General features: G+C 41.5%; 2 protein-coding genes across 3 annotated transcripts in view; both read right to left on the bottom strand.

Moving 5' to 3' along the window:
• Nucleotides 1-20,602, bottom strand: part of LOC118359141 (cytosolic carboxypeptidase 6-like) — a 447,711-nt gene that overhangs the window by 106,684 nt on the left and 320,425 nt on the right. The window lies entirely within an intron of this gene.
• LOC118359140 (BEN domain-containing protein 5-like) lies at nucleotides 5,951-17,132 on the bottom strand. Of its 2 annotated transcripts, none has more exons than XM_035737427.2 (6): nucleotides 16,779-17,132; nucleotides 15,586-15,716; nucleotides 14,556-15,027; nucleotides 13,706-13,854; nucleotides 12,674-12,887; nucleotides 5,951-12,556 (listed from the first exon to the last, which is right to left on the bottom strand). In XM_035737427.2, the coding sequence occupies exons 1-6, from the start codon at nucleotides 16,957-16,959 to the stop codon at nucleotides 12,360-12,362; spliced, it is 1,344 nt and encodes a 447-aa protein (XP_035593320.1). In that variant the 5' UTR covers nucleotides 16,960-17,132; the 3' UTR covers nucleotides 5,951-12,359. The 2 variants fall into 2 exon arrangements, with proteins under 2 accessions (XP_035593320.1, XP_035593321.1); XM_035737428.2 differs by having other exon boundaries at nucleotides 14,616-15,027; nucleotides 16,779-17,129.

Raw genomic sequence — 20,602 nt, 5'->3', positions numbered from 1 at the left:
ATTTAGCGTTAGCATTCAGCGGACAACATTTTCACAAAAACAAGAAAGGCATTCAAATAAAATAATTTACCTTTGAAGAACTTCCGATGTTTTCAATGAGGAGACTCTCAGTTAGATAGCGAATGTTCAGTTTTTCCTGAAAGATTCTTTGTGTAGGAGAAATCGCTCCGTTTTGTTCGTCACGTTTGGCTACCAAAAAAAACACGAAAATTCAGTCATCAAAACGGCAATTTTTTTTCCAAATTAACTCCATAATATCAACTGAAACATGGTAAACGTTGTTTAGAATCAATCGTCAAGGTGTTTTTCACATATCTCTTCGATGATATATCATTCGTGGAAGTCTCCTCTCTCCTCTGAATCACATGGATGAATGCGTGCAGCTGAAGATTACGCACCAATTTCGACAAAGGACACAGGGCGGACACCTGGTAAATATAGTCTCTTATGGCCAATCTTCCAATGATATGCCTACAAACACGTCACAATGCTGCAGACACCTTGGGGAAACGGCAGAAAGTGTAGACTCGTTCAGGGCGCATTCACAGCCATATAAGAAGACAATGGAAAACAGCGCCTCAAAACTTTTGCTAATTTCCTGTTTGAAGTTTCATCTTGGTTTCGCCTGTAGCATCAGTTCTGTGGCACTCACAGATAATATCTTTGCAGTTTTGGAAACGTCAGAGTGTTTTCTTTCCAAAGCTGTCAATTATATGCATAGTCAAGCATCTTTTCGTGACAAAATATCTTGTTTAAAACGGGAACGTTTTTTAATCTAAAAATGAAATACTGCCCCTAGTGTTCCAAAAGGTTAAGGACCGTTCCACAGGTGCATGTTCATTAATGGTTTATAATTTGTTGAACAAGCATAGGAAACAGTGTTTAAACCCTTTACAATGAAGATCTGTGAAGTTATTTGGATTTTTACGAATTATCTTTGAAAGACAGGGTCCTGAAAAAGGGACGTTTATTTTTTGCTGAGTTTAGTTTCACAGACATATATTTTTTTCTGTTTTTTTGCGAAATCGTTAAGAATAATATAAAACCAGTTTGCACACCATCAAGGTGAATTGGTTAAGTCTTGACTCTTGGTTGACAGTGTTGGGGGATGGGTAATGTATTGATGCTCGTGTGCCAAATCAACACATATGGATAAGAAAAGGTCTAAGCCATCAGGTGCCCAGGAAAAAGAGGAAAGAAGAAGAGGAGAAACGCGCAAAATATAAAGGTATGCAGCTATGTCATCTCTTTATGAGTATAATATTATGCATGTAATGATATAGGATAGTATAACATTTATGTTTGTTAGCCTATGTTGCTTGCTATGCTAACACACATAGGGCGACAATATTTCTGTCCAACTAGCTTACATAACATTGGATATAATTTCACATAGTTTCATCATGGTAATGTGTGTAGCCTGCAGAAAAACAATTTCCATCTAACTAGCACATTATTGATTTGATTAACCTTCATTGAGGTGACATCATAAAGGTTTTCTGTGATTGTATTGGCTGAGCTCAGTGAGGGGAATATCCAATGCTGTAGGCTAACTTAAAAGACATCTATATTATGCTGATATTTTGTAACTTTTGTGATATATTGAGTCCTTTGGGGTGTCTTATGCCTAGAATTAGCCAAGGAGGTTGTATGGATCATTTGGTTCCTATTATGAAAGTTTGATCAATTGTGCATCAAATGTATTTAGGGTGTCAGACTCATATACTGTATTTCAATGCAAATTCAGGGGCACTTCTGAAATATTTTGGAGCACCTTCTGGCACTGGCCAGAATGAGGATCCATCTACCTCCTCAGCCACACAGGCCTCTTCATAAATGTTTTCTGAGCCTGAGGATGAAGACCCATTTGCTTCCACTTCTCCCCAGCATGATTCTTCGGGTGTGTTTGTGCACCCGCACGTGTGTGTGTGTGTGTGTGTGTGTGTGTGTGTGTGTGTGTGTGTGTGTACTTGCACATGTGCTTATGTGTGCACCCCTTATGTGTGCATCTAGAGCTGTTTTGGGACTATTGCTGGGCAACACGGACTTCAACTCCCTCCAAAGATTTTCTATGGGGTTGAGATCTGGAGACTGGCTAGGCCACTCCAGGACCTTGAAATGCTTCTTACGAAGCCACTCCTTCGTTGCCCGGGCGGTGCGTTTGGGTTCATTGTCATGCTGAAAGACCCAGCCACGTTTCATCTTCAATGCCCTTGCTGATGGAAGGAGGTTTTCACTCAAAATCTCACGATACATGGCCCCATTCATTCTTTCCTTTACACAGATCAGTCGTCCTGGTCCCTTTGCAGAAAAACAGCCTCAAAGCATGATATTTCCACCCCCATGCTTCACAGTTCAGTTTTTACCAAAAAGTTATATTTTGGTTTCATCTGACCATATGACATTCTCCCAATCTTCTTCTGGATCATCCAAATGCTCTCTAGCAAACTTCAGAAGGGCCTGGACATGTACTGGCTTAAGCAGGGGGACACGTCTGGCACTGCAGGATTTGAGTCCCTGGCGGCGTAGTGTGTTACTGATGGTAGGCTTTGTTACTTTGGTCCCAGCTCTCTGCAGGTCATTCACTAGGTCCCCCTGTGTGGTTCTGGGATTTTTGCTCACCGTTCTTGTGATCATTTTGACCCCACGGGGTGAGATCTTGCGTGGAGCCCCAGATCGAGGGAGATTATAAGTGGTCTTGTATGTCTTCCATTTCCTAATAATTGCTCCCACTGTTGATCTCTTCAAACCAAGCTGCTTACCTATTGCAGATTCAGTCTTCCCAGCCTGGTGCAGGTCTACAATTTTGTTTCTGGTGTCCTTTGACAGCTCTTTGGTCTTGGCCATAGTGTAGTTTGGAGTGTGACTGTTTGAGGTTGTGGACAGGTGTCTTTAATACTGATAACAAGTTCAAACAGGTGCCATTAATACAGGTAATGAGTGGAGGACAGAGGAGCCTCTTAAAGAAGAGGTTACAGGTCTGTGAGAGCCAGAAATCTTGCTTGCTTGTAGGCGACCAAATACTTATTTTCCACCATAATTTGCAAATAAATTCATTAAAAATCCTACAATGTGATTTTCTGTTTAGTTGACGTGTACCTATGATGAAAATTACAGGCCTCTCTCATATTTTTAAGTGGAAAAACTTGCACAATTGGTGGCTGACTAAATATTTTTTGCCCCACTGTATATATTTTTAATCCCAGCCCCTGTCCCCACAGGAGGTCTTTTGCCTTTTGGTAGGCCGACATTGAAGTTAAGAATTAGTACTTAACTTACTTGCCTAGTTAAATAAAGATTAAATAAAATCTGAACAGTTACCCGTTGTGATTAGAATTGTATCACAAAAGGAAGAGCCCCACTTAAATTAACATTTTATGGTGTTTTTGAAGGCAGAGGAGGGCCGACATTTGGCATCCCCGATTGTCAAAAGATTAGAGGAGCTAAAAAATCCTTTTGAGGACTGCAGAGGACAGTCTTATGATAATTGGGCCAACATGAGAGGCAAAAACAAAGGTGTCCAAGACAGACTCATGGAAATGAGTCCAAGAGCTCTATTTGTGCCATGTGGGGCTCACACATTGAATCTGGTTGTAGCTGAGGCTACTAAAAGTTATGTCGATGCCACTGGTTACTTTGGCATCTCACACAAACTGTACACCTTGTTCTCAGCCTCCACACAGCGATGGGCCATCCTGAAAAAACATGTGGACATCACTTTGAAGATGTGGACAGAGACAAGGTGGGACAATAAAGTTAAGAGTGTCGGGCCACTGAGGTATCAGGCAGCAGTGGTGAGAGAGGTACCAAAGACCCTGTGACAAAGACTGAGGCCCAATCCTTGTCAGAGGAGGTGGGATCATACCGCTTCAGCATCTGTACAGTGGTGTGGTATGACATCTTGAGCCAGATCCAACATGTGAGCAAGCTGATGCAGTCTCCCAGTATGCATATGGATGTTAAGTGTCAGTCTTCTCAGAAAGACAGAGGTCTCAGCAACTATAGGGCAACAGGCTTTATGACTGCACAAACGTCAGCCAAGGATATTTGCGAGGGTATGAATGTAGAGGCCGTTCTACAACAAAAAAGGCTGAGGTCCACAAAGCGGACACTTTTCATATGAATCATTTGATGAGCCTTTGAGTGATGCCCTGAAGAAGCTGGAGGTGACATTTTTCAATGTCGTTGCTGATGCTGCAACTTCAGCCCTTCAGGAATGATTCTCGACATTGGAAAATGTGGGAGAGAAGTTTGGAGTGCTGTCAACCTTCCAAAGTCTCTCAAATGAGGAGCTGACAGAACAATATGGGGCCCTTAATATGACCCTGCACTATAAAGACACTCAGACTTGGATGGCAGAGAGCTTGCACAGGAACTATCGAACTTGCCTGACTTGCCATCGAAGACCATGACCCTGCTTGAGCTGATTATATTTATACACGAAAGGGAGATCTCAGAAATGTATCCAAATTTGTGGACTGCTCTCAGAATTTGTCTTACACTTCCAGTGACCGTAGCTGAAGCAGAGAGGAGCTTTTTAAAGCTGAAGCTCATCAAATCCTACCTGAGGTCCACCATGTCACAGGAACGCCTTAGTGGCCTTGCTGTCATCAGTATTAACCATGCAATTGCTGGGCAGATTTCTTATGATGATATAATTGATGACTTTGCATCAAGGAAGGCAAGAAAGGTCAGCTTTAGATGGCAGTTGTGCAATTTAGTTTGTGTGTTTCCTGTTTGAAGTGCAATAGCGTAATAATCAGGTTCTCTTCTTTATAAGTGTGTTATTCTATTTGTGTATTTGTGTGATATAGGATTTGTGCAATTTAGTTGCAGCTGTGTTTTTTGTTAGCAATAGGGTAATAACATTTAAAACAATATAAATATAAAAATATATACAAAAATACAAAAAGACTCAAATATAAAAGGTAAGAAAGACAAATAGAAACCACTTGTAGTAAATAAATACAAATAAGAGAATCCAATTATTATCCAATTAATTATTTGTGTAGTTCCAAATGTCTGAATCAAAATTACAGTTAGTGCAGAATGTTTTTTTTGGGGGGGCACTGTGGCTGGAGGGCAGGTAGTTTGCCCCCTGGAGAGCCCTGCGGTTGCGGGCGGTGCAGTTGCCGTACCAGGCGGTGATGCATCCCGACAGGATGCTCTCAATTGTGCATTTGTAAAAGTTTGTGAGCATTTTAGAGGCCAAAACACATTTCTTCAGCCTCCTGAGGTTCATGAGGCGCTGTTGAGCCTTATTCAACACAATGTCTGTGTGGGTGGACCATTTCAGATCGTCAGTGATGTGTACACCAATGAACTTCAAGCTTTCCACCTTCTCCACTGCGGTCCCGTCGATGTGGATAGGGGCGTGCTCCCTCTGCTGTTTCCTTAAGTCCACAACCATTTCCTTCATTTTGTTGACATTGAGTGAGAGGTTATTTTCCTCTCACCACACTCCCAGGGTCCTCACCCTGTAGGCTCTCGTCATTGTTGGTAATCAGGCCTACTACTGTTGTGTCGTCTGCAAATGTTATGATTGAGTTGGAGGCGTGCATCGCCACAGTCATGGGTGAACAAGGGGTACAGGTGGGGGCTGAGCACACAACTTTGTGGGGCCCTTGCTTTGAGGATCAGCGAAGTGGAGGTGTTGTCTCCTACCTTCACCACCTGGGGGCGACCCGTCAGGAAGTCCAAGACCCAGTTGAACAGGGCGGGGTTCAGACCCAGGGCCCCAAGCTTAATGATGAGCTTGGAGGGTACTATGGTGTTGACTGCTGAGCTATAGTCAATGAACAGCATTCTTACATAGGTATTCCTCTTGTCCACATGGGATAGGGCAGTGAGGGTAGGTGTTATTTGAGCGATAACCAAGTTAAACAAGTTAAAAAAAGAGAAGATGCAAAATGAAAGGAACTTTGAAAAAAAGAGCCATATGAGTCAAATGTTCTGGTAGAATAAACATCTGGATTTATTTTGTTGATCTGAACATTGAACAGGTGCAGCAAACACAGAATAATGATGCTAAGAGTCAAAGTCGGTTGTATAGCGGAGGTGTGACCGGTTTGCAAGGACATTTATTTTTATAACATTTCCTTTCTGTATAGGCCAGCTCTGGGGTATGGTGACTGTGTGAGGGTCTCCCCCCCCAGGACACACTGATGAGCCACCCCCCTCCCCCCTTTTCAAACTCTGGTGCCCACGGACACATTCACAGACTCCCTCTACTCCCCCCACCTCAACTAACACAGGAACATGTGGGATCTCAGAAAATAGACTGTTCTTAAAACCCTCTGTGCATGTATCTCTGGCTCCAAGAAACTAGGGATTTAAAAAGACAACATCATTACAGCAGAGCCACAGATATGGAGTACATATAAACATCATATATCTATGGCTCTGGTTCACAGTACTTATTGAACACGCTCTCAATTACCATATTTTGAAAAAATATTGATACGTATATATTGATATAATTTTTATAAATGTATATTCAGCAGCAAGAATGAAGGAGATTAACAAGGAGTGAAACAAAACTATTTTTTTTCACATATCAACATGAAGATGTCAGGACATTTCACACCCATCTATTAAACATTATTACAAGATACAATGAATGGTAAATGTCATATTCTCCTAGAGAGGTAAGTTCACAACCCTATCCAACCCAATATCTAATTTCCAGCTAAATATTAGAGACACTGCCAAGAAATACCCTAATAATGTAATTGCAATCTGTCTGTAGAAGTGGTCACAGCATTGACCTGTGGCTAACCAAACATTTGCTGAGGACCAAATCTATCTTTAACAGAACTGCCCAGTCCAGTTTGAAATTGGTTTTAGCACAACTGCCCAAATAGCCAACATGCAGCGAAATAATAGCAGTATTTGGATAAATGGTGATCTGAGATGTGCTTATGAAAAGTTACCACCTTCTCAAATCTGAAACATGCCAAAATGTACAATTCCTAGATAACTGCTTAAAGTATATCTTAAAATAAGCAAGGAACTATGATTTACTTAAAACAGCAGAGTTGATTTAGCTCAAACCAGAATGTATCTGATAGTATTTGCAAAGTGTAGTTTAACATTTTAGAAATGTGATTTGTCGTTTATTTTAGGATGACCAACTTGAATAACATACAACTTAATGAGAATAAAAACATAGAAAAAATTAGCACCATGAGGTAAGAGACAGATCAGTTAACCCGTTTGCTGGTAGCACCATCAACCAGTGAAAAGGAGCAATCAGTTGAAATACATTTTTGGAGACAACTGGGCATCCATTGACAGTAGGCTCTTTAGTAAGCATTTTTACAAAACTGATTTCCTCATAATGATATCAACTGTGTAGTACTGAGGTGTTACGAGTTTACATATACTGTACATTTGGAAATGAGTTATCAATAAGGTATTTTCCTATAGTTTCAAAAATATATACATCATACACGAACACAAGAGAAGCAATGAGGTAGGACAGTGAAGCTAGATGAAGTATACTTGCCAATGAATTGTGGAATTACACTTAAAGTTCCCCAAGCCCCTTTCTCATTTAGAGTAAGCTTAACATTGGCATTTTCTCAATTGGATTCGCCCAACTCCTGCGTCCTCTCCTCTGTCCTATCTCACCTCCTTTTGAAAAACGTCAAAAGGTAATCGAGGAGAGAGAACATGGATGAAAATACACCTGTATGAAATGACTCCTTCTCCACTCACGTGTCATCAGGCAGGGACATTTACATAATAATACTTGTAAAACACAAAAAACATTTAGTTAGTTGTGCAAGATATTTTATAGATGAAAACTGTAACTAGCGTAGTTTTAAAACATGTTTTTCTCCGACGACAAAACAAAAGCTGATTCAAAAAGGAAGTGTGGCAGACGTTACAAATCTTCCGCGAAGGACTCCGGTTTGATACACAACTATTTTTTAAACCTTTAACTAGGCAAGTCAGTTAAGAACAAATTATTATTTACAATGACGGCCTACCGGGGAACAATGGGTTAACTGCCTTGTTCAGGGGCAGAACAACATTTTTACCTTGTCAGCTCGGGGATTCGATCCAGCAACCTTTCGGTTACTGGCCCAACTCTCTAACCCCTAGGCTATTGTACCTGTCGCCCCATCCTTGATGAAAGGTGGTTATCGAGGAAGGGAGGCCACTCTTCCGTTCACCTACTAACGAATTTACATCTCCTCAACACTTATCGGTTTCAGTGTCATGGAGAGAGAGTGAAGGACGGACTTTTGCCCAAATTAGAGAAAAACATTGTATCCGAGGTGGTGATTTTGGGCTTCATGAATCACACAGCACAGCGAGGAAGAGAGAGCAGTGGGACTCACTGTCATAAAGGTTATGACAAACAAATCTTCCTTATGGAAAAACCTCATATCCACTGCATACCTAAGGAAGTGTTGTCAGTACGCCTAGTGGCTGTGATAGTAGGAAGAACACTGGGCAGTTTGGTGGGTTAGACCTGGACTGGTCCTCAGCATGTTTTCATGAACGGGTCAGCCTTTCAGTTGACAAGTCTAATATTATATCTTCATTGCTACTTAACCATACCCCCTTTTTTGGCATCAGAAAACAAACGAGTAAACAACATTAACGACATGTGTCACAGGAATTCATCGCGGGCCACACAGCAGAACAGTTTTCACACAAACTAAAAGCTTTAAAATGCATGTAATGTAATACATACTGTGCGCAAGGACCCAACAGGACCATGTTGATCTCTACAGAAATGATAGGACATCTACATTAGGGAGAATATTTAAAAACAAAAATATATTTAGTCTCTGTGGTAGCTTAGATAACTCTGGACAAAAACCTTGGCAAGGGACATTTTTGTGCAAGTTCAACCCCCCTCTCCATTATCAGCATTCAACATTTTGGCTTAATATAACCACTCACCCACAACAACACTCAAGATACCCAGCATCTTTACACATTCAGTTAAGAGCACACAATCCAGTAGTGATGCACATTTTCAAGGTCCTTGAATTTGTGAATCACTTTAGATGATGAAAAAGCACAGTACAGTCCCTGCTCGTTTCATATGTCAACTTGCCCGGATCCCCCCAGCCAGTCCCCATGCTGTCTGTTTGTACTAAGCTCAGGGATCCTGCCAGCCCTGTGGATAAGAGCTGCCCTCCCCTGCTGTATCGCCATTCCAATACATGACCTGTCTGGTAACACAGATGGATCCAACGTTTAACCAGAGAGAGAATGGCACCTAGTGCAGTCTGGGGTTTAGCATGCTTCTACTGTCAATAACAGCAAAGCTATAGCAATGCAACAAGACACTTTGCCAATGTTTTCTTAAGCATCATCTGGGTGGCCATAGGGATCACTGGCTGTGAGGGCTGAGTGAGGCCAGGCCATGTACTGTATACCTAATGGCCATGCCCACGTTTAACCATTAGCTGTCTAAAGAGCTGGAGGGAGGGGCCAGTTATAAAGCTTGGCTTTCCTAACAACTAGCTACTCATCAGCACTACAAAATACAGGGAAGGTGCAATTTCTCACATTTTAAAAGTTGTCTGTAAAAAGAACAAACAGCAGACAGATCCATCCGTGTCCAAAAAGGACTGTTTTTTGTTGTTGCCGATCATTCAACCAGGATATAATTCCAGCTGAACTTCCAGTGTTCCCAACTTCCCACTGAACCCTAATCTACATCTTAAAAAAAAAACACATCATTGAAATAGTGGGGCCAATTCAAAGCACATAAAAATAACAGTCAAAACATGGAAAATATAAACAATGGGACAAGAGAGCAGCAGACAGAAGATTAGCGCAACATTTTAAAGAACTAGCTAACATACAGTTCCTCTCTGTATAGCTCTACCATCTGGTTCATAGAGGAAGGACAAAAACACATCCTTTACATATTAGTTTCATGCCTAAAGCCCATTCCAATGCCTGGGGAGTGGCATGTTGGTGGGAATAGACAAACCCTGGGGAATATAAAGCACTGTGTGCCAGAGGCATAGCATACTGAGGACCACTCTTCACACGTATTCAGTTCATACAAATATACCAGAACTCAGACCTATCAGGACCATTTAAAAGGTGCATCGATTATTATTATTAGTCTTTTTTCTTCTTCTAAATAGCCTAAATAAGTTGAGACCAAATCGGTTTTGCAAACAAATCCATTTCTTTACAAATGGAGAATCTGTCACAAGAGATTTAAAGTGCGTTCATTGATTGATTTGAAAATACAGCCCGTATTTATAGGGGACATTTAACCCTTCCCTTCAGTCGATTTATCTGAAGTCAATTTGACCACGACTTTGTGCTAGAGAAAAATGGTTCTCTGTGCAGTAAAGATATGTCCTTGGTGATCACAAGGACATCAGTATGTTCTCCCTGTGATGTTCAGAGGCCGAGGGACAGGGATCTGATGTCATAAATGTTATTAAATCTAATTTAGATTTACGACTTTGGTACAGTAAATCAAACATTTGGCTAAATGTTAAACAGTTGGGTCTATCAACTTAGCATATGAAGCATTTGAAAGAGGACATTCTCAGCTACTGGAAAATAAATACATTTCGGGAGGTTAAAGTCATTTGTGATGTACTTGAGTTGTAGGCCGAATCGAACATAAGGGAAGGGTTATATTGACTCCTAAAGACATCACTTTAAATTGTGGTTTGCCTAGTTTATTTTTCATAGAGATTACCGACGTGAGAGACACTTCTTTTTTTAGAGTTTAGATGCTTCTAATCTACATTTGGATACAATATCAAGCTTAAAGCCCCCAAAAATTAACAAACATAAAAATTACCGCCAGGTAACAAAGGAATTACAATGTCAATAAAAATAAAATACAGGAGTTTACCATGTTAATGTGTAAGTCGGACTAAAAACTGAAAAAAGTACATGACTTGTAAAAAGAGACTAGTTATATACACTAAAATATCCCTACAGCTTAACAAAACATTGATCGAACTGTAAGAAATACAAAAGAAAAACCATAGACACAAACAAAAATACATAGAAAGTGAAGAGGCAAAAAGGCTTGACAGGCAGACCTGCAGGTGATTCACAGTTAGCCACATGGTCACAGTTAAGAATTCAATCCGCAGCATTTAGTTCCAGGTTGCAGACAGCCAGACAAACCGTTTGGGGAAAAAAACATTTGAAAAGTTCTGATGGCATGTCATTGGAAGTTGTCACTATATAGCCATTCATTCCCAGTGGTGTGCCTCAAAGAAGAGGGCTGTGAGAGAGCAGGAATCCTGCTTTATCCAGGGATCTAGCCAGAACACTGACCACTGCAGACAACTTTACCCACAGCCAAACAAACACAGTACCTGACAAACTTTCACATTCAGACTCCAAAGTGCAGTTTAAAGATATCAAGCTTTACTTTAGATTAAAATCACATCTTACTAAATAACTGGAGGACACAGTCCCCAATGATTCCCATAAACATAAAGCCTTTCTGGGCTTAAAATCTTGTACCACAACTCCAAAACAGTTGAACGATCTGCAGGACAGCTTGAATAAAGACACTACTACAACAATCACATTTATGTAAACTCAAGTTGGATCTCTCAAGTAGGGTATATACACTGTTAATCATTATCCAGAAAACATATATTCGCAAGACCGTTACACGTCTGATGTGGACAAGCACCACAGACAAATAATGATAAACCTCTCTTTACCAAACTCTTCATGTTTATTGGTGCTCTATACTATGGAAATCCAAATGGCATATTCCCATGGTAACGAGACCTCAAACCTTGCATCCCATCTAGATGACCACACAGCAATAATCTCTCGGGCAACGGAATATCTGCGCAATGTGGCATGTATCAATTAAGACATGTATATCAGAGAGACCCTGTTGAAAAAGTGCGTATTAACAACCTCCCCACGTCACTTTAAGTACCAATAGCACACACAGAGACTCAACACTAAGGCCTTCAGTGTGGCTAACCTCTGAATCGCGACAAACTAGCATGGTTAGTCAAGAATATCTTCTTACAAATCAGAAGTTATTTGTCAAGGGAAATCACTAAGAATATTAGGACACAACGTCATGTTCTGACACAGAATATTTGGTTGGAGCGCCACTGCATTCTCTCACAACCAGATGATTGATTTAAGAATCTCTCACACCAGTTCATACGACACACCAAAACACTCACTGCATTGATTGACAGGTAAAGCTGTCTTGCAGGTAAAGCTGTCTCATACAGCTGATGGATTAGGGCCTTGGGCGCCTACAGAGGATCTCTAGTGCTGGCCTGGCACACATTAACCTACCCACCCTCTTCTGTTTCGGCAGTCCAAGAAAAGAGAATGAGCTCTAGTATGGTGACAACTTTTCATCACTACATGCCATCGTAGGTGAAATTCTCCATCTTGACGGTTTGTCTAATGAGCAGCTTCGATTCCCGCCTCTCCTCGTTCTTGATGGATTTGTTGATATCCATAATTTTTTCACAGATGTATTTGTTCACTTTGGACAATCTTTGTGTGATCTCTGCGCCGTCCGCCGTTTCTTGAGACACTCGGTCATACAGACACTCTGCAAAAAAGGGAAAAAAATAAGTGTGTATTGTTCATCAAATCACAGAGATATTCCAAACGTTTTGAGTTGTAAAAGGTGCCCAAAACATCTGACAACAGGCCTATACAGTTTTACCTCTAACTATTTTGAGCTTGCTTGGGGAGAGGGGGGGCTTGGGAAGGGCATCTTTCTTCTTTTTGGTGGCCACGCCAGTGACACTCCTGTTCTTGAGGGTCTCAGTGCCCCAGATCATGACGGCCAGGTTCTTGGTGAACTTGGAGTCTCCCTGTGTCCGCTGGAGCTGGTGCCACTTCTCTTCCTGAACCCAGATGCCCCCGCCCAGGTGCACCTGCAGTAACGCAGCACAGATATGTAGTGAGGGTCACCTACACTCAGATCTGAGGCTACACTATAACCAACAGCAACAAAGCCCATCCCACAACCATTCAGCCCAAATAAGATATCAAAGGGCCATGTTTCAGCAGCTACATAAATAAGTAAGGGGCAATGGGTTCCATCGGATGAATTGCACTGAGTATTTATAATGGCATAGAACCCCAGAATGACACATTGTGTAAGTCTGCACCAAACAACGCTACAAGCGGAATGACAGACCTGCCCTGAGTTATAGGTGAGCTAATGCTGAGAGCGCCATGTGTGCCACCCTGCCTTTATCACTGAGAAGTCTTCAGGCTGGCATCCAAAGGCTTTTCTCTTTGCAGCTAATGTGCTTTAGGACCATGGCCAGCAGACAGGCTTTTCACTGCTCTTAACTTAGAGGAACCCTTTCTCTATTTTCTTTCTAGGGCTACCCGTCAGTCACTTAGATTCCTCCGGTAGAAATAATTAATAGCAGGCAATGTGTGAGAGTTCTAATTTGCTTTTGTTCTTCACGCTTGAACTGAGAGGCTCTCTGCTTAGAACACAAATTCCCCCGTCATGTGAAGCAGGCAGAATTACGTGTGTAGCCCTGCAACCACTAACAGGGCAATAAACAGTGCTGATGCCGAAGTTATAATAAGGACAATCATCTCAGCCTTGTTTACCCTCAAGGAGAGGAGAAGGCTAATTTAATGCAAGTTTATGTGTAAGGGAAAATGTAATGCTTCCTCCCCATCAAAGCGACCACAGCGAGGAAGATGAGGGGCTGGAGGTGGTTAGACTCACCTTGCCATCATTAAAAGTGTAGACTGTTCTTGGGGAGGGGGAGTGGCTGGAGCTGGTATTGGCCTCTTCTCTGCACACTTCCTGTGGCTCAATGATGGGCTCCACCACCTCTGCTTTGATTGTCTGAGTGCCATTGTCATGCATAGGCTCTGTATGAGGTGCAAAATCAAAAGTAGATTTGAGATGCATATCTCTAGGCATACTGTGTAGTGTAGTCTCTCAGGAACAACAAGCCTAGAGCACTAACAGAGGCTTTGACTCATCCACAACAGCATGTGATCAGGGAGTTCTAGTCTTAGCTTTGGACCAGTACATGCAGCAAGGCTTCCCTGTGCACCGAGACAGCGGGACTATTTTAGCCCAGTAAGCTGGCTTGGTGGCTGGCCACACTAAGCTCTAATGTAGCTGATGAGTTTTAATATCGGTCAGCGCACTACATTCCTGATCCCAAAGCACCCTGGCCAGTCTAATCTTTAGCCTGTCCATTAGACCGCCTGGCCCCCATATCACACCCCAGGGGCCCCAATGCAAAACATGTGCAGCTGGCCATGGAACTGGCTTAAAGGGAAAATCTACTCAATTTTCGTATTCGTTTTTGTGGAAGAAGCATTGAGTGAACAAGCACTTGACACTCAATATTTACTTACAATTTTTGCAAAACCAAAGTCACTGATATTGATCCCCCCCCAAAAAAACAAATGATAATAACCAATTCCTTCATAACTTCTGGTATCAACTGTGCATCTGATCACTAAAAGCAATATAAGAAGGTACCCAAACCTACAAATTCAAAATCCAGACAACTCTAAATGTGGCTGACACTAGTCTAGTAAAACAGTTTTTTCTTAACCTGAACAGATGTGCATGGGAGGCTGCAGTGAGAGGTGACTGGAGAGTGTGTGTCTCTCACCGCTGCCCAGCCTCATGAGGAGCACATCCTGCAGCCTCCTGTTGAAGTCACGTAACTCCTTCACTTCCGTCAGCAGGCTGCCATACTCCTTCAGCTTCTTGGCCTGCTGGACCAGCTGCCTGCGGGTTCTCTCCAGCTCCTGCTGTAGCCTCCTAACCTCCTCCTCCTGCTGCCTGTAGCTGTGGACCAGCTCCTCATACAGAACCCGCGGTACCACCGCATCCTCAGGCCCAGAGTCTCCCTCCTCTTCTTCCTCTTCTTCTTCCTCCTCCTCCTCCTCCATCCTGTCCTCCTCCAGGTCCTCCTCTCCCTCCATGCAGGAACTCACAGCATTCCTCTCCAGGCGGGCCACCACCGCTGCCAGGCTCTTGGAGGAGTTGGCAGTGGGACGCCCATGGTCCGGTGGCTGAGCCTGTGGAATCAAAAGGGACTTTATGCATTTAATCATTGTTTAAAGCACAAGGGATATGAATGTGATAATGATGTGGAGACTGCATCATAATTTCATGTGATAAGAGTGATCTGGTGTGTCATAACTGTCATAATTTCAGTCTAATAAAAACACTTATGTTACGAATGTTTGACTATGTATCCATAGCTGCGGGGGGCTTTGTTTGACAAAATGATACAAATCACTGGGAAGAGTGGTGTCATGGAGGTCTTGGATGAGCAGCTCAGAGGATTTGCAGCTGTCCAGAGTGCTACATGTGTTAATCCAGCATATTGTAAAAAATGTAAAATAAATAAAACAGCAGGGGATTTTTAGGAAACATCCAAAACTCAGTTAGTTAAATGATCAAAAGACAAATTACCATCAGTATTCTTCATATTCCTCATGAACCACATTATATTGGTGAAGAGGTTGAATCACACACCAACAATTTCACAGAGCCCCAAATCACAGAAATGCTCTAACAGTTTGAAAACTAGGAATACTAGTTGACTAGCTACATTGCTTAGTTGCACCTACCTTTTTATGTCTCAGTGGCAGTCGTTCCTCCCCAAAGTGGTTCTCAACTGAATTTCCCATATTCCTTGTTGACATCTTCGGAATTTTCATCTTTTTTTGCATTATACTATGTTCAAACTCATCAACGTTATCTGCAAAATAGATCTAAGTGTCAGCAAGCATTTGATATATAAAGTCGAGACAGAAAAAAATCGAAGGGAATTTTCCAGGAGCGTTATGGCAAATACGAGTCGGCTAAAGACCGTTCATCCATGCATCTCATCTCAATCTTGTTTCACCCATCCCTAGTAAACAAGCTGTATGTAGTTTTTGTTTTCTATCCAACTAGCTAATATAGTTAGTTAGCTATCCAGTGTGGACCGAGAATGGTTAGCTAGCTACAGCACGAGAAACAACAACAAACCTAGTTAACGCACTCAACTGACATTAGCCAGTTGAGGATTAGTAATCTAGCTAAATACCCTAGCTGCGGTAGATGTTGAAAATGTATGTGTGGCTGCTCTGTTACACGATGCATGTGTGAATGCATGCACACAACGTCACACGCATATGTGTCGAGGAAACGTTATTGAAAGCTATAATAACCGGTGTGATGTATACATATTGCTAGCTAACTTGTATGCAGCTGGCTTGACGTTGTCCGACCTAGCTAGCAAAGGTCGATTGATAGTGATTGCCATCACATCATGAAGCTAGCTAGCTAGCTATCAAATCAACAACCGTGTAGAGGTGTTGTGTATTGCTAGCTAAAATAACTTATCCAATGTTAGTAAACAATCTGGATGAGTAAACGGCTGGCTAAGCTAACGCGTTAGCTAGCTAGCTGACTGGCTAGCAAGCTAACGTTCATGTCACATAGTTAGTTAGCGAACGTTAGATATATTAGCCAACTAAAAACAATGTCATCAAGAAAACCAACGTTAACTAGCTGTACTATGCAAACATGTGATACGGTTATTTTTCAGGGCGGCATTTGTTGTCGTATGTAAACTAGGTAACGTTAGCAATAGCATCGTAGCGAGAACATTGTCAGCTTGATAACTAACGTTAGCTAGCGAACTTAGTGTGTTTGACAGCAGACCGAAAAGGCATGTTTTCTTATTCTCTAGGAGCTGTCTAGTCTCACTTTTTCAAACGATTGAACTATTTCAATTCATAAACAGTCAAACAAAGAGAGCACAAAGATAACGTACCTGCAAGGGCAAGAATCTGTGCTTTGCACGGCTGGCCTGTACCATTATCTTCTGTTCTGAGAACCAGATACACCTTCTGATTATCAAAATCTGTTTTGTGCAGAGGTCTAAAATCTTTCACATTTGAAGCGGGTAAAGCGTAACACATATCGTCTTCCAAGAACCTCACAAAAGCATACATTATTTCTCTTTGGTCTTGCACTTTGGATATGGTTGACAGTTTTCCCTCTATAAGTATAAAAAATATATATATATAAACACAAAGGGGAATTGGGAAGGGCTTCTATTCTGCACTCTGCTACTCTGGCCTGGTCTACATTATTTCAGGATATTAGCCGCGCGCTCCATCACAAGACCTTGCTAATAGAAACAAGAATGAGCTTCTTATATTTTTCTTAAATTGAAAATTCATTAATTAAATCATTGAAATAATGAAATAAAGTGTATATATTGACTGACAGGTAACAGGCCACACTACCTACGCATCTACCCTACATAATATCCTAAAGTAAAGACAATGGCAGTAATTCAATCAAACCTTCATTTTAGAACCTCTTGTTTTCTTTCTTTTTGTCTTCTTTTTTACAGTTTTGGCACCATAACGTTTTTTATGCATTGGAAGTACATTTTTGTGGCACAGAAAATGTGATTGATTTAAACCTTCAACTGTAACTCAAAAGGAGATGAAGGATAGCACCTTGTTGGTGATTGTGACTGTCTGCGATAAAGCACATTTATACATCACTCATTACAGAAGTTTATTCTAAAGGAATCTTTATTTTGGCATTTGTACAAACATAAATTATGGTTTGAAATACAGTTAAAGTCAACTTCCTCAACTACTGACGATATTCAAGAAACATAGTCCCCAGTGAGCTGACTACAAGATTTCAGCTTTTTGTCCTGCTGTTTCTTTCCAGATACTTTCAGCTAGAAGAGCAAAAAAACATCATTATCGTAATCAATAAATTCACCTATTACTTTCATTCTGCCTCTGTAGGTTCCATTGAGTCCTCAACCCCTGGAATGAAACCAAGAGAAGAGAAGAAGGCCACAGAGATGATTATCTGGTCTGATCACTGATTCCATTTGTTTGTGGCCTTTCAAGTGTGTCTCAGTCAATGTGTTGCCTGGTGTACCTTTTAATCTTTCCCTTTTTTATACACTAGATGACGAAGTCCATCTGACAGAAAGGGAACTGTTTGCTATTGTAAAATAGTCCGGTTGTTACACAATGAGATGGATTTCTTCACTTGTATTTTAATAGAGAGTAGCATAGTCGATAAATGGCACTAACAATGTTTTTCTGCTTCGCCAGTCGTAATCGAAAAGTAACTCATGCAGAACTTGGACGCTGTTCTCGTCTGCAATTTCATTGCATTTAAAAAAAATTCAGAACAGACATCAAGGCTTGAGGCATAGGTTGCTGTTATGTTAGTGTGAGTTTTCCCTTGTTGAGGGTTGTGAGAGATATGCTGGTCCAGTGGAGATGTTCTCAGACAGAGAATGAGGACAGGTATCTGGATGGCTATTTCAATTATTGTAATAGAACTTGATCTCCTATTCCAATATGGTAACTGCTTTTATCTCTGGGGTTGTGCAAAATACTGCAATGCTAATATTCATAGGAACCTTTGTTGTGTATCAGTTTGTCAATCACTGCCAGCAGCATACCACCCTGCATCCCACTGACACTGAGCAGGGTTGGTTCCTGGATTGGAGACCAGATGCTGCTGGAAGTGGTGTTGGAGGGCCAGTAGGAGGCACTCTCTCCTCTGGTCTAAAAATAATGCCCCAAGGCAGTGATTGGGGACATTTCCCTGTGTATGGTGCTGTCTTTTGGATGGGACGTTAAACAGGTGTACTGACTCTCTGTAGTCACTAAAGATCCCATGGCACTTATCGTAAGAGTAGGGGTGTTAACCCTGGTGGTGTCCTGGCTAAATTCCCAATCTGGCCCTCATACCACCATGGCCACTTAATGATCCCCCAGCTTCCAAGTGGCTCATTTATTCCCCTGTAACCATTCCCCAGGTTGTTGCTGTAAATTAGAATGTGTTCTCAGTCATCTTACCAGGATAAATAAAATAAAATAGACAACAATTCTCTGAAATTCTGAAATAGTAAGACAAAGAACACTTTAATAAACAAGACCAGTGAGTCTCACTGGTGGACAAGAGATTTCAGCAGTTTCTCATCTCCAATGAAGGATTACTGTTAATCTAATCTACTGTTTAATTGCTAGGTCCTCAAGCCCATGTCTGGCACAATAATACCGCTCAATTCCAGGAGCTGTTGTCTTGAAGTGTCTCAGGCTTAAGACTGAACTTCCCCTATCCTACCTCAAGCAACCTGACCCCAGCATGTAGTGTAACAGATCTGCACACTAATTCTATATACTGTGGAATGAGAATAGATATACTTAAAACCATTACAACTATGAAGTTTTCCCCACCCTTAAATACATACATTTAAACACACATTTATAGAACAGTTGGAAGGTAATACAATGAGGACAAACGCTATTAAAAGAGCACTTAGGCCACATAAAGGATACATTTTCCTGAAGCTTTGGGAGCAGTTGGCACTGTAGACTTTAGTCAGTGCAGAGTCAGACATCATGTCCTGCCAATTACCTCCTCGCTGCCTCCCTCATTTATCTTTATTGGTGATACATTACCCCGTATTAAAAATAGACATGGGATAATAGCAGTAATGATGTTGATGATGGAATTAGACTGCTGAGACGGACGTCATCTCGTTGTGACCGGAATTTAAACGGGCTTCGCATTATGATCACAGCAGGTCTTTAGTGCCTCCATGCCTGTGTGTTGGACGGGGTTTTCAAGTGGATGTGGGATTTTGGTGGAAACGCTGTGACATTAGGTATTATTAGCATAAGCGCACAGCCAATCAAAACAAAGAACCTGTGCCAATCTGTGCGATGGACAGACGCAAGCACAGGTGTGTCTGACGGCTGGCCGGGGCTGTTGGCAGCAGGTTGGCATGCAGAATGCTATGCCCTTGGCCAAGCATATGAGAGTACAGCAGGGACAGCAGGATCAATTGGACAACTATTAGAAGTATGCCTTAAGATCATTTGTTTAAGGGAAACACTCACAGGAAATGAGGGTATGGTAGTAACTCCAAGACAGGCTTTTTAAAACATGGGAGAGTCTATTTTTCAAAGGACTATTTACATAAAAATAATGCTTTTATTTTTTTTGGGGGGGGGGTTGTGTCTTAGTAGAGTTCCTTTATTTTGCCTGTTAATTAACATTTCATTAAAAACTAGCTGACCATGAAGTAGTCAGACTTCCAAACTGACAGAAAGAGCACGAACAAACTTTATTGTGTAACTCCTTCATTAAATATTTAAAGAGGTATCATCGCTCCCCCCGCCATCCTGCAGTGTATTCTCATTGATACACTAGAGTAAATTTATATTTTCTTAAAAGAACAAATGACTGCTGCAGAAATAGTGATCATATTTCAGTGCCGGTCAATTCAGCTCATTAGGGCCACTCTTCCTCCAGGGAATTTTGTATTGATTGGCGAGGGTCATGGGGCTATATTCTGCAATCTCGTAATATGAATTCTCAAAGCTGTATTAGTATGGACAGAAAGACTATAAAGAATTGACACTACAGTTATTTAGCTGCATATACGCTACATGACCAAAAGTATGTGGACAACAGCTCGTCGAACATCTCATTCCAAAATCATGGGCATTAATATGGAGTTGGTCCCATCTTTGCTGCTATAACAGCCCCGAATCTTCTGGGACGACTTTGCACTAGATGTTGGAACATTACTGCAAGGAC

The sequence above is a fragment of the Oncorhynchus keta genome, chromosome 26, assembly GCF_023373465.1.
Source record: "Oncorhynchus keta strain PuntledgeMale-10-30-2019 chromosome 26, Oket_V2, whole genome shotgun sequence".
NCBI lineage: Eukaryota > Metazoa > Chordata > Actinopteri > Salmoniformes > Salmonidae > Oncorhynchus > Oncorhynchus keta.
This window is presented reverse-complemented; position numbering and strand designations above follow the sequence as displayed.